The following is a 13,961-nucleotide window of genomic DNA, read 5'->3' as shown; positions in this document are numbered from 1 at the left end:
GGGGGGAGTGGGGTTCCTTAATCAGTGATAATGAGGAAGGGTGGCTTTGGGCAGTAAGCCTTTTCCTGGAAGTGAAGTGGGAGAATTTTTAATCTTTGCTCTTTTCCATAATTACAGGATCCGAATTAAGCTTCAACTCTGTCATTAGAAGCTATCAGTTCAGTTCAGTCCAGTCGCTCAGTCGTGTCCAACTCTGCGACCCCATGAATCGCAGTACGCCAGGCCTCCCTGTTTATCAACATCTTCCGGGGTTCACTCAGGCTCATGTGCATCGAATCCGTAATGCCATCCAGCCATCTCATCCTCTGTCATCCCCTTCTTCTCCTGCCCCCAAGAGCTCCCAGCATCAAAGTCTTTTCCAGTGAGTCAACTCTTCGCATCAGGTGGCCAAAGTACTGGAATTTGAGCTTTAGCATCATTCCTTCCAAAGAAATCCCAGGGCTGATCTCCTTCAGAATGGACTGGTTGGATCTCCTTGCAGTCCAAGGGACTCTCAAGAGTCTTCTCCAACACCACAGTTCAAAAATATCAATTTTTCAGCGCTCAGCCTTCTTCACAGTCCAACTCTCATGTCCATACATGACCACAGGAAAAACCATAGCCTTGACTGGATGGACCTTAGTCAGCAAAGTAATGTCTCTGCTTTTGAATATGCTATCTAGGTTGGTCATAACTTTTCTTCCACGGAGTAAGCGTCTTTTAATTTCATGGCTGCAGTCATCAACAGCAGTGATTTTGGAGCCCAAAAAAATAAAGTCTGACACTGTTTCCACTGTTTCCCCATCTATTTCCCATGAAGTGATGGGACCGGATGCCATGATCTTCGTTTTCTCAATGTTGAGCTTTAAGCCAACATTTTCACTCTCCTCTTTCACTTTCATCAAGAAGCTTTTTAGCTCCTCTTCACTTTCTGCCATTTGGGTAGTGTCATCTGCATATCTGAGGTTATTGATATTTCTCCTGGCATTCTTGATTCCAGCTTGTGTTTCTTCCAGTCCAGCATTTCGCATGATGTACTCTGCACAGAAGTTAATAAGCAGGGTGACAATATACGCCTTGACATACTCCTTTTCCTCTTTGGAACCAGTCTGTTGTTCCATGTCCTGTTCTAACTGTTCCTTCCTGGCCTGCATACAGATTTCTCAAGAGGCAGGTTAGGTGGTCAGGTATTCCCATCTCTTGAAGAATTTTCCACAGTTTATTGTGATACACACAGTCAACGGCTTTGGCATAGTCAATAAAGCAGAAATAAATGTTTTTCTGGACCTCTCTTGCTTTTTCCATGATCCAGAGGATGTTGGCAATTTGATCTCTGGTTCCTCTGCCTTTTCTAAAACCAGCTTGAACATCAGGGAGTTCACAGTTCACGTATTGCTGAAGCCTGGCTTGGAGAATTTTGAGCATTACTTTAGTAGCATGTGAGATGAGTGCAACTGTGTGGTAGTTTGAGCATTCTTTGGCATTGCCTTTCTTTGGGATTGGAATGAAAACTGACCTTTTCCAGTCCTGTGGCCACTGCTGAGTTTTCCAGATTTGCTGACATATTGAGTGCAGCACTTTCACAGCATCATCTTTCACGATTTGAAACAGCTCAACTGGAATTCCATCACCTCCACTAGCTTTGTTCGTAGTGATGCTTTCTAAGGCCCACTTGACTTCACATTCCAAGATGTCTGGCTCTCGATTAGTGATCACATCATCATGATTATCTGGGTTGTGAAGATCTTTATTGTACAGTTCTTCTGTGTATTCTTACCACCTCTTCTTAATATCTTCTGCTTCTTTTAGGTCCATACCATTTCTGTCCTTTATCGAGCTCATCTTTGCATGAAATGTTCCCTTGGTATCTCTAATTTTCTTGAAGAGATCTCTAGTTTTTCCCATTGTGCTGTTTTCCTCGATTTCTTTGCATTAATCACTGAAGAAGGCTTTCTTATCTCTTCTTGCTATTCTTTAGAACTCTACATTCAGATGCTTATATCTTTCCTTTTCTCCTTTGCTTTTCACCTCTCTTCTTTTCACATGTATTTGTAAGGCCTCTCCAGACAACCATTTTGCTTTTTGCATTTCTTTTCTATGGGGATGGTCTTAATCCCTGTCTCCTGTGCAATGTCATGAACCTCATTCCATAGTTCATCAGGCACTCTATCTAGCAAATCTAGGCCCTTACATCTATTTCTCACTTCCACTATATAATCATAAGGGATTTGATTTAGGTCATACCTGAATGGTATAGCGGGTTTCCCTACTTTCTTCAATTTAAGTCTGAATTTGGTAGTAAGGAGTTCATAATCTGAGCCACAGTCAGCTCCTGGTCTTGTTTTTGTTGACTGTAGAGAGCTTCTCCATCTTTGGCTGCGTAGAATATAATCAATCTGATTTCGGTGTTGCTATAATACCAAGAAAAGTCAAAGAAGATAAATATACGTGTAATAGTTAAAAATGGAACCTTAGGAATATTAACCCAATAATAATAAAACAACAACAAAGGCCTGAGAACCTCAGTGTACGTACCTCAGAACATCAGTGAGGAACCTTGGGTGTTCCTTTGGACTGTGTTGTGTCTGGTCCTGTCACATCTTAGAGACATCAGTATGTGTTGAAAGACATTCCTCTCAATCAACAAGTCAGGGGTCTGGGTTGAACCAGAACCCAGAGGTTATATTGACGCCAAAATCTTGGCTCTCTCTGAACAAATGCCAAACTGAAATACTTGAAATACAAACACAGAGTTATGGAGGAGTAAAAGTGGCTTTCCATATGTGTGAGGATAAAAGGGAACACTTTAGGCCCCCTCCTTGGTGAGTAGGGAGAGGTTATATCGTCCGCTAGGGATATATGCTAAGGATCAAGGCAGTAATAGTCTTGTATTCTTGTTTCCTCTGCAAAGTTGTATAAGGATGGGGTTGGTGACAAGATGAAGTTTTGTGCAGGGTCTTAGGTGATCTGGTCTCCTAATCAGTGCAGTGGTAAAGAATGCACCTGCCAGTACAGGAGACTTAGGTTCGATTCCTGGGTTGGGAAGATCCCCTAGAGGAAGAAATGGCAACCCATTTTGTGTCCATTGGGTCAAAAGAGTTGGAACGATTGATCCGGTGTCAGCATCCTTCTTTGATCAGCAACTGTTCTGCCCTTTGGAACTCACAGAAGGTCATGGAGGCTGCAGTCCTGTCTATGAGAAATGGGAACCAAAAAGACCTTTGTGCCTGGGAGCCCCACAGGGCCCTGCTCTGCAGCCTCAACACTAGGAAAAATATTTTCCATTTTGCCATTTCTCTGGTGATCACAGAAAAAAAAGGTCTTTGCACAGCACCCTGGATATTATGTGTATGATTAGACAGTAATGAACTATCATACTGATGTAACTAAATTATCCCCTTATCTCCTCTTTTACCAGCTGTGCTCTGGTGAAGAAACAGCTGCTGAGAATTAGCCTTTCTTCATTAATAAAGTGAAAAAGCAGTCAGATATTTTCTGTGCCCTGAGAAAGCAAGCTGCGTGTGAATTGCCCATGTTCCAGATGCAGACAGTACACATGGATGTGGACAGATGTGGTGTTACCTTAAAACGTTTTGGCCCAGACACTTGGGGGAAAGTCATCATGAAATTTCAAGAGGAGATGTACTGAGGATTTAGCACATATGAAGTTGCAAGTACAAACTGAACTGAATTATCCAAGAAACACTCAACATTGTTGGGAAAACAAAATTAAACACCAAAGTGAATGGGCCTGGAAATGATCATACTGAGAGGGTAACATGCAAGAAGGTCAGGGGTCCCCAAATGGAGGATACAGGCTGCAAGTGTCAATGTTTTTTATTTTTCTCTACACGGCAGGAGGAGGAAACAAACTGCAAGTGTCAGGTATTTCCCCCTTTTCTATTCAAAATTTTAATTTTGTAAAGGAGGTTTCTCTTAAAATTCTGTGTTGCTATGATGACACCTGGTTCCACCTGAACTTAACTTTTCTCAAACCTTGAGCTAACCAATGCGTTTTTCTTATGGAAATGCTTTTATTAAGCTATGATAATGACCTATGTATTTACCCTAGACTCTTCAAGTTGGTTTGCTAAAGAGACTCACAACCGATAGTGGCTCAACAAATCAGTATGTTTTACTCATACAATTGTTCTCCTAATCTATGGTAATGAAACTATATTTGTTTGGAAACCTGCCTTTCTTCAAGATTCAAGTCAATCGTTTTATGGCCCAGGAAATCTCCCCTTGTGCCAATATTATCTCAAAATGCATATTGTGGGTGACGGGCCTGGTGCCAATCTCTGAGTTTTGAGACATTTCCTTTCTCCAATTAGCAGCCTGCTAGTAGCTATATAACATTCTGCTAAAGACTAGCAGGGGGGCACTCTTTCTGTCCCCTTCTGATGTCTATGTCAGAAACTTTGTCTCTTTTATACTTTAATAAAGCTGTATTACACAAAAGCTCTGAATGCTCAAGCCCCATCACTGGCCCCAGACTGAATTCCTCTCCTCCAGATGCCAAGAATCCCAGAGTCTTTCACAGCTCAGCAACAACCTTTCAATACTAAGTGAATAAGTCAGAAAAGAGGACGACAGAGGATGAGATGGCTGGATGGCATCACCGACTCGATGGACATGAGTCTGAGTAGACTTCGGATGCTGGTGATGGACAGGGAGGCCTGGCGTGCTGTGATTCATGGGGTCACAAAGAGTCAGACACAACTGAGTGACTGGACTGAACTGAAGTCAGAGAAACACAAAGATTAGACAGCACTTATATTTGGAATCTGAAAAAAGATACCAATGAACTCATTTACAAAACAGAAACATCCGACTGTATAGCATAGGGAGCTCTGCTCCATGTTATGTGGCAGCCTGGATGGGACAGGGGTTTGGGGGAGAATGGATACATGCATATGTGTGGCTGAGTCCCTCGACTGTCATTTATCCCAATCCCTTAAAAGATATGAATCCTCTTGGGACCCAGTAGTACCCTACACCCATACACACCTCACCCCCCAGTATAAATCCACGTCACTCCGTCTCATCTTTGCGCTTTTATTACAATTTGAAAGGAGTAGGTTTACAATGTTTTGTCAGTATCAGGCACAGAGCAAACTGAATCAGTTATATTTTCAAAATTATTATTATTTATTGCCACATAAATTAATGGCAATTTAAGCATGACTGTACACTAAAATGTTTGTCCCAATGGTTATATTTGTAAGGTTTCTCTCCAGTATGAATTCTCCGATGAATTCCAAGGATTGAATTTCGATGAAAGGCCTTTCCACACACATCACATTTACATGGTTTCTCTCCAGTATGAACTCACCGATGATGTTGCAGCTGTGTATGCTGTTTAAAGCAGTGGCCACATACAGCACATTTATATGGTTTTTCTCCAGTATGATTTCTCTGATGAACAATAAGGGTCGATTTATCATTAAAAGACTTACAACATATGTTACATTTATGTGCTTTTCTTCCTGTATGGATTCCTTGATGTCTAGTGAGTTCTGCTGCTGCTGCTGCTGCTGCTGCTAAGTTTCTTCAGTCGTGTCTGACTCTGCATGACCCCATAGACGGCAGCCCACCAGGCTCCACCATCCCTGGGATTCTCCAAGCAAGAACACTGGAGTGGGTTGCCATTTCCTTCTCCAATGCATGAAAGTGAAAAGTGAAAGTGAAGTCACCGAGTCACGTCAAACTCTCAGCGACTCCATGGACTGCAGCCTACCAGGCTCCTCCATCCATGGGATTTTCCAGGCAAGAGTACTGGAGTGGGGTGCCATTGCCTTCTCCGAGTGAATTCTGAGTCCTGAAGAAAAGTTATGTTACACTCATTACAACTGTACGTATTTTTCTTCTGTGCTTCCTGGTCTCGTACCAGTTCTGAGGGATATATAACAGCACTCTCTTGTTTGTGAGAATTGCCTTTACAAACACTATGAGTTCTCTGAGGTGGTAAACCTGAAGTGCTACTGTTGATATTCACCACAACCTGACTACATTCAGAAACTGTCCCTTCAGATTCAAGTATCTGCAACTGATCCTGAAAGCTTGATCCATGCCTTTCAACAGGCTTATTTCCTGCATCACTTCTACCATCATGATCTCTTCTATCAGTGAGATTTTTGTTATGGGATAGAGAGGTTTCTCTGTCATTTCTTTCATCATATGTCCACAGAGAGTCAAAATCATGCATATTTTTCTGTATCTTTCTGAGGAAATAATCTTCGATTTCATGGCTTTTGGCTCTTCCAAACACCACTCTGAAAAATTTCTTCTTTACCACTGTCTCCTTTTGCCTGTAATTTCTTGATCTTATGTATTTGAGACACATCTACAAAATATAAACACCATATGCATTATATCAATTATAATTCATAAATAAACTGTTTCATGCTGAATACATGGTATTATACCAAAAAGCATATCCATTCTGAACAGAATTAGGCATCTTTCCAATGATGATCTTAAAAATGTTTCAAACACTAAACAAATAGAACTCTTTAAAAATCAAAGAGTAATCACATGTAATCCAAATTAATTTTAGGGTACCTAGCTTCAAAGATACATTGAGAACATATTAATTTTTTCCAAACTCATGTCAGTTCTTAAAGAAAAGGGTATTTTTGCACCATGACTTCTAAACTCATTCTACTTGGTAGTAAACACACTGCTGTGTCATAAATGAGGAGACAATATGGCATACTGTACACACTTTATGGATACTTATACATAAGTAAATGGTAAAGAACAGATAGGACTACATAGGTGACTTGGTGGTAAAGAATTAGCCTGCTAGTGCAGGAGATATAGGATAGGGAGCTTCAATCCCTAGATGGGGGAGATCCCCTGGAGGAGGAAATGGCAGTCACCAAACCATTTTTGCCTGAAAACAATTCCATAGATAAGGAGCTTAGCAGGCTACTGTCCATGAGATCACAAAGAGTCAGATAGAATGATCAACTGAACAAGCATTCATTAACATGCAGTACACTGCAATGGTAAATAATCCCAAAGAAGCACTATAACAAATAATGGAAAACATAAATAGCAGGTGACAACTGTTCAGGAAATTCCCTAAAATAATGGGGAAAAAAAGAAAACTTTTCTAAATACCTCTTATAAATCTATCAGTAGATAGACATATAGGCATTTTATGACATTGACAAGTTGTTCATGTCAGTTATATTCTGTAATACATAAAGACCATCATCTTTAAATAACAAAATATTAATAAATGAAACATTCTTGACTTGAAGAACAGTCATTCAGTACAGCAATTCCCTATTTATACAGTAACTTTAACTTGCTCAGTTCATTGGTTCCAAGATACATGTCAAGGAACAAGCTTTGGGGCCTCCCTTCTGGCTCAGAGGTAAAGAATCCACCTGGTAATTAATGCACAAGAGTTCCATTCCTCATCCGGGAAGTTCCCTCATACCTTGGGATCAACTAAACCTGTAGGCCACAACTCCGTGTTCCAGAGTTTGGGAGTCACAACTACTGTGCACAGGCATAGAGCCAACACACTGTAACAAGAGAAGGCATTAGAAGGAGAAGTCTGTGCACTGCAAGTAGAGAGTAGCCCTTGCCTGCCACAAGTGGCGAAAAGCCCCTGAAGCAACAAAGATCCAGTGCAACCAAAAATAAAAACATTTAAAAAATGTAATGTATTGGTATGAAGAAAACCAATATTATTTGAAAACCTATTAACCAGAGTCAGAGACAACTCTCATAAAAATGAAAAATAAAATAAAAACATACAAGATATAAAGTAGACAAGAGATGTCACAATAAGCAAGACAGGAAGTAAATATATTCTTTAAGCAAAAGTAATCTTTGAGGCAAATTCCCTGGTGGTCCAGTTGTTAGGACTATGTACATACACTGGAGGAGGCACAGATTCCATCCAGGAACGGGGAACTAACATACAACCTGCCACATGGCACAGCGGGAAAAAACAAAACAAAAAACAGTAATTTCTGACCCCTTCTGTAAAACAGGCAACATTCTATGCCACTTAACAGCACTAATTACCTCAATTTTACAAATCAAGGTAGTGGATTCACAGGGTTCCTGTAAACAACTCCATGGAATATGAAAGTAAATGAGGAAAAGCAGGACTGAAACCAAGACATACAGATTCATACATGCTCTGAACCATCAGGGCCCACTTGGGCAGAACAGAGGACAAAAAGTTGCAATGAACTCCAGGAGTGTAAAAAGGAAACTTCAGATCAGACACAAGAACTGACCTGTGTAATTGTGTTACTCAGCCATCCCTCTTGGAAATTGTTTCCAGGCACCAACAAGATATCAGTTCAGGTCCTGTCTAAGAGAGGACCTCAATCAATATCCACTGTCCTTACAGGTTTCCTTTGGATCACAGAAGATCCAAACCACATTCCATATTTGTTGTTACAAAGTAATAACAACAAGAACAGCTGAGGGCTCTGAACAGAAAGACAGGTTGAAGGCAGCGCTGTGTAGGATCTGAGACACCAAATGCAATTGAAGAGCTGCCAGTCTTTCCCTTCTTCCAGTGAGGTCTCCCAAGTGCAGCAAATAGGAAGAGAACCAGCCTGGGTCCGAAATAATCTCTGGAGGTGTCAGTGATGTTCTACATGGACCATAAAGGAGGCATCCGATGGAATTCAGCACAGAAGGGGGACAAAGAGGAAATAGATCCTTTTGAAACACCTCATCACATGCTTCCCATAGTCAAGCAACAACAATCGCAGGAGTCAAATGACAGATTGTTACAGATCATATAAAGACTTTGCCTTTTGGGACCTCTTTTCTTGGATGTCCACTTTGCATAAAAACTTTTATTTCTAATTAAGTCATTTTCTTCATTTAGAAACAGCCACCTGTAAGTTAGACATACTTTCTTTCTCCCTAATAAAATGTAATTTTCTGGTAGGAGACTGATGGGCTCCATGGTAAATGTCTTGAATGTGTCATCTTCCCCTTTGCATTCCCTGAGATAAGAGATACATGGGCTCCAGTTGAGGAATTTATACCCAACAAAAACAGGGTAAATACACAGTCATTCTCTAATCTCAAGGAATAATTATGGCAAGGACAAAGAAAGGAAAAAACCCTGTTTGTTAAGGGAGACACTACACATGCCCAGAAAGGCTGCTTGGAGTCAAAACTCACAGGATAATTCCAGGCCATAATGAGTCTTGCTCCTCCCAGAAGCCTTCACTTTCAGATCCAACTTGGCTAAGGTGTGCATGCACACTCCAGGAAGGGTCCTGAGACAAATTAGCCAGGGCTAATAAACAAGGTGATTGGCCTGAGGGAAGATGAGGACCCGGAAAACTGCCCCTTTGTAAATAATTTACACATCCCAAAGGCGTCTCTCTCTCTCTCTCTGAGGTTGACCATGTGCCTCACCACATGTACTGTTCCTTTCAATAAACTATGTCCTTTACTGTATGTCAACTGCCTCATCATCTGAATTTGTTCTTGACAAGGCAGACTGTGTGGATCACAATAAACTGTGGAAAATCCTGAGAGAGATTTGAAGACCAGATCACCTGACCTGACTCTTGACAAATCTGTATGCAGGTCAGGAAGCAACAGTTAGAACTGGACATGGAACAACAGACTGGTTCCAAAGAGGAAAAGGAGTACGTCAAGGCTGTATATTGTCACCCTGCTTATTTAACTTATAGCAGAGTACATCATGAGAAACGCTAGACTGGAAGAAGCACAAGCTGAAATCAAGACTGCCGGGAGAAATATCAATAACCTCAGATATGCAGATGACACCATCCTTATGGCAGAAAGTGAAGAGGAACTAAAAAGACTCTTGATGAAAGTGAAAGAGAGTGAAAAAGTTGGCTTAAAGCTCAATATTCAGAAAATGAAGATCATGGCATCCGGTCCCATCACTTCATGGCAAATAGATGGGGAAACAGTGTCAGACTTTATTTTTTGGGCCTCTAAAATCACTGCAGATGGTGACTGCAGCCATGAAATTAAAAGACGCTTACTCCGTGGAAGAAAAGTTACGACCAACCTAGATCACATATTCAAAAGCAGAGACATTACTTTGCCGACTAAGGTCCCTCAGGTCAAGGCTATGGTTTTTCCTGTGGTCATATATGGATGTGAGAGTTGGACTGTGAAGAAGGTTGAGCACCGAAGAATTGATGCTTTTGAACTGTGGTGTTGGAGAAGACTCTTGAGAGTCCCTTGGACTGCAAGGAGATCCAACCAGTCCATTCTGAAGGAGATCAACCCTGGGATTTCTTTGGAAGGAATGATGCTAAAGCTGAAACTCCAGTCCTTTGGCCACCTGATGCGAAGAGTTGACTCATTGGAAAACACTCTGATGCTGGGAGGGATCGGGGGCAGAAGGAGAATGGACTACAAAGGATGAGATGGCTGGATGGCATCATTGACTCGATGGGCGTCAGTTTGAGTGAACTCCGAGAGTTGGTGATAGACAGGGAGGCCTGGCGTGCTGCAATTCACGGGGTCGCAAAGAGTTGGACATGACTGAGCAACTGAACTGAACTGAGGCAGGCCAGACTAGGGTCCTTAGCCCTTAATGTTGGCTCCTGTGGTCCAGGTGTTAGGTGTCTCGATCTGGGAAATTAAAAACTTGCTTCCCACTTCTGCTCACTGCCATTCACTGCTATGAGCATCCCAAATCAATGTTATTGCTCATACATTTTGTTACTAAAAACACAGGTCTTAATTTCCTTAAACAACCATGAACTGTCCATTATATTAGCATTTTGTAGAATGGTGACTTTAAATACCAGTGATAACTTCTAAAAACATTTGCTTTCTTATGGAGAACATCTCAGGGTAGCAGCAAACATTAATAATCCAAAAACTCTTTAGTTTCTCTATGATAAAAAATTATCAGTAATCAGTGCCTATGTGTGTGCTAAATCACTTCAGACATGCACAACTCTTTGCAAACCCATGCACTGTAGCCTGCCAGCTCCTCCATGGGATTCTCTAGGCAAGAATACTGAAGTGGGTTGCTGTTTACTTCTCCAGGGATCTTTCCAAAGCAGAGATTGAACTCTCAGTAATCAGTGTAATACAATAAAAGCATTACACAGTTTGATGACTCAACTCATGTCTTACTTAGATGAGCAAACAAACTTTTTTTTACTAGATATTTAACAGTGACTATTTCCCAGTTCATGTGCATCTGAAATTCATTTAGGTTAATTTCTCGTAACTGTTTGATTTGTAAGTGCTTAGTTTTCCTTTTTTAAAGCCAACTGAATTAGATCTCACTTACAAAGTAACCTCAGCAATATTATCCAAAAACACAGTGTGACATGCATAAATCCAGACACACAGATGGACAGACAGACACCACAGTTTTCTGCTTGAGATTGAAAATGTCTCTTTGACCTTTTTCTTTCCCTTTGGTTTGAAATTCTAATTTGCCCAAGGTTGAGGCCTTAGGCAAAGTGGGTTACGTATGTCAAGGACTTGGTAAAGGTTGCCTGCTGTGCTAAGCTGCTTCAGGCATGCCTGACTATCTGCGATCCCATGGATTGAATCCCGCCAGGCTGCTCTTTCCATGGGACTCTCCAGGCAAGAACACTCGGTGGGTTGCTATTCCCACCTCCAGGGCATCTTCCTAATCCAGGGATCAAACCCACCTTTGCCACACTTGCAGGCAGGTTCTGTACAATTAGAATCATCTGGGATGCCCTGGTAAAAGTTAACTTGAAGCTTTTTCCTAGGCTAGCTGTCTCAACGGGTTAGCTGCTTTTAACTCCATATGCAAAAAGAAGTAGTTGTGCACGTTCAAAGAGAAAAAAAAAAATCATTTTAACCAGTTTTCTCCAGAGTCTAGAGAAAAGCACAGTTATCCTATGTCAAAAACTTACCTTTCCTTTCCATAGTCATAGTTTTGTACCTAAAATACAGATCAAATAGTGCTGAAATTGACAGTGAAAATAAATAGCAGATGGGGTGATAAAAATTTTGGGTTGTCCCTCTGGGGTCTTGGATTGTTCAGAAGAAAATGAAGGGGAAAAGAAACTTCCTAGAGTGGGGAGCAGGACTGGGGTAAGCTGGCCTCATCCTCCCCTGAGAGACAGGCGAAGTTAGAAGGGGATCAGCTGATGGAGAGGGAGACAAAGGGGTTGGGAGGGGTTAAAGGCCACGAAAGGACAAATAATGGAGAGAGAAAGGGCAGTGGGGGATACTACTGGGGCTGCGGGCAGGCTCAATAGAGAGCTGACTTAAAAAGTGAGGATTTGATCAGCCAAAATATAATTTTCACACTGTAATATGGAAAAACATTATCACTAGTCACATGACTATTTTTCCAGTAACTTCTCTAAGACAGTTTTAAGTTCACTTTATGTACTTCATGGTAGGAGACAGGAAGATTCAGCCTCTCATCCGGCAGGGCAGATTCTTATCCTTCCTCAAGGGGTAAGCGTCACGAACATTCAGTAACTTATAAGGGTTCAGCCCTGTTTAATATATGGTTCCACTTCTCACACAATCCAGAGAAGATGTCCCATGTATTAGCTAATGAGTAATAAGGTGAATTTTCCCATCTGAAAATAAAAACATCATAGTCCTTAATCTCTTGCTTCTTAAAGAGTGGTGCTTTGTCTCACAAATGCTGCTCACAGTGCCAATTCATGCCTTGCCAAAAGTTTTCACTTTTGTCTCAGGTTCCAAGGACTTGTTAATAGGCCACTCATTCTATACAAATAAATATTCCAATATTTATTAGAGAATTATCTAGCTGACTTTCAATATACGAACTAATCCAACCAGTCCATCCAAAAGGAGATCAGCCATGGCTGTTCATTGGAAGGACTGCCGTAAGCCTTGTCTAATTCAATGAAACTAAGCCATGCCATGTGGGGCCACCCAGGACGGGCAGATCATGGTGGAGAGGTTTGACAGAATGTGGTCCCCTGGAGAAGGGAATGGCAAACTATTCTTGCCTTGAGAACACCATTAACAGTATGAAAAGGCAAAATGATAGGCTACTGAAAGAGGAACTCCCCAGGTCGGTAGGTGCTCAATATGCTACTGGAGATCAGTGGAGAAATAACTCCAGAAAGAATGAAGGGATGGAGCCAAAGCAAAAACATTACTCAGTTGTGGATGTGACAGGTGATAGAAGCAGTAAACATCCTGTAAAGAGCAATACTGCACAGGAACCTGGAATGTCAGATCCATGAATCAAGGCAAAGTGGAAGTGGTCAAACAGGAGATGACAAGGGTGAACGTTGACATTCTAGGAATCAGTGAACTAAAATGGACGAGAATGGGTGACTTTAACTGAGATGACCATTATATCTACTACTGTGGGCAGGAATCCCTGAGAAAAAATGGAGTAGCTATCATGGTCAACAAAAGAGTCCAAAGTATAGTCAGTCAGTTCAGTTCAGTCGCTCAGTCGTGTCCGACTCTTTGCGACCCCATGAACCTCCGTGTCCATGCCAGGCCTCCGTGTCCATCACCATCTCCTGGAGTTCACTCAGACTCAAGCCCATCAAGTCCGTGATGCCATCCAGCCATCTCATCCTTGGTCGTCCCCTTCTCCTTCTGCCCCCAATCCCTCCCAGCATCACAGTCTTACCCAATGAGTCAATTCTTCGCATGAGGTGTCCAAAGTACTGGAGCTTCAGGTTTAGCATCATTCCTTCCAAAGAAATCCCAGGGTTGATCTCCTTCAGAATGGACTGGTTGGATCTCCTTGCAGTCCAAGGGACTCTCAAGAGTCTTCTCCAACACCACAGTTAAAAAGCATCAATTCTTCAGAGCTCAGCCTTCTTCACAATCCAACTCTCACGTACATACATGACCACAGGAAAAACCATAGCCTTGACTAGACGGACCTTAGTCGGTAAAGTAATGTCTTTGTTTTTGAATATACTACCTAGGTTGGTCATAACTTTTCTTCCAAGGAGTAAGCGTCTTTTAATTTCATGGCTGCAGTCACCATCTGCAGT

At 41.6% G+C, this 13,961-nt stretch overlaps 1 protein-coding gene across 1 annotated transcript in view; it reads right to left on the bottom strand.

Moving 5' to 3' along the window:
* Positions 1–5,023: 5,023 nt before the first annotated feature.
* The window catches only part of LOC138419615 (zinc finger protein 320-like), a 31,597-nt gene continuing 22,659 nt past the window's right edge, over positions 5,024–13,961 (bottom strand). Inside the window, exon 4 of the mRNA XM_069552463.1 lies at positions 5,024–6,325. Within this exon, the coding sequence (XP_069408564.1) occupies positions 6,225–6,325 (101 nt within the window). The 3' untranslated portion in view covers positions 5,024–6,224. The remainder of the gene's footprint in view (positions 6,326–13,961) is intronic.

The sequence above is a fragment of the Ovis canadensis genome, chromosome 14, assembly GCF_042477335.2.
Source record: "Ovis canadensis isolate MfBH-ARS-UI-01 breed Bighorn chromosome 14, ARS-UI_OviCan_v2, whole genome shotgun sequence".
NCBI lineage: Eukaryota > Metazoa > Chordata > Mammalia > Artiodactyla > Bovidae > Ovis > Ovis canadensis.
Note: the sequence above shows the minus strand (reverse complement) of the source record. Positions and strands in the feature narration are given on the sequence as shown.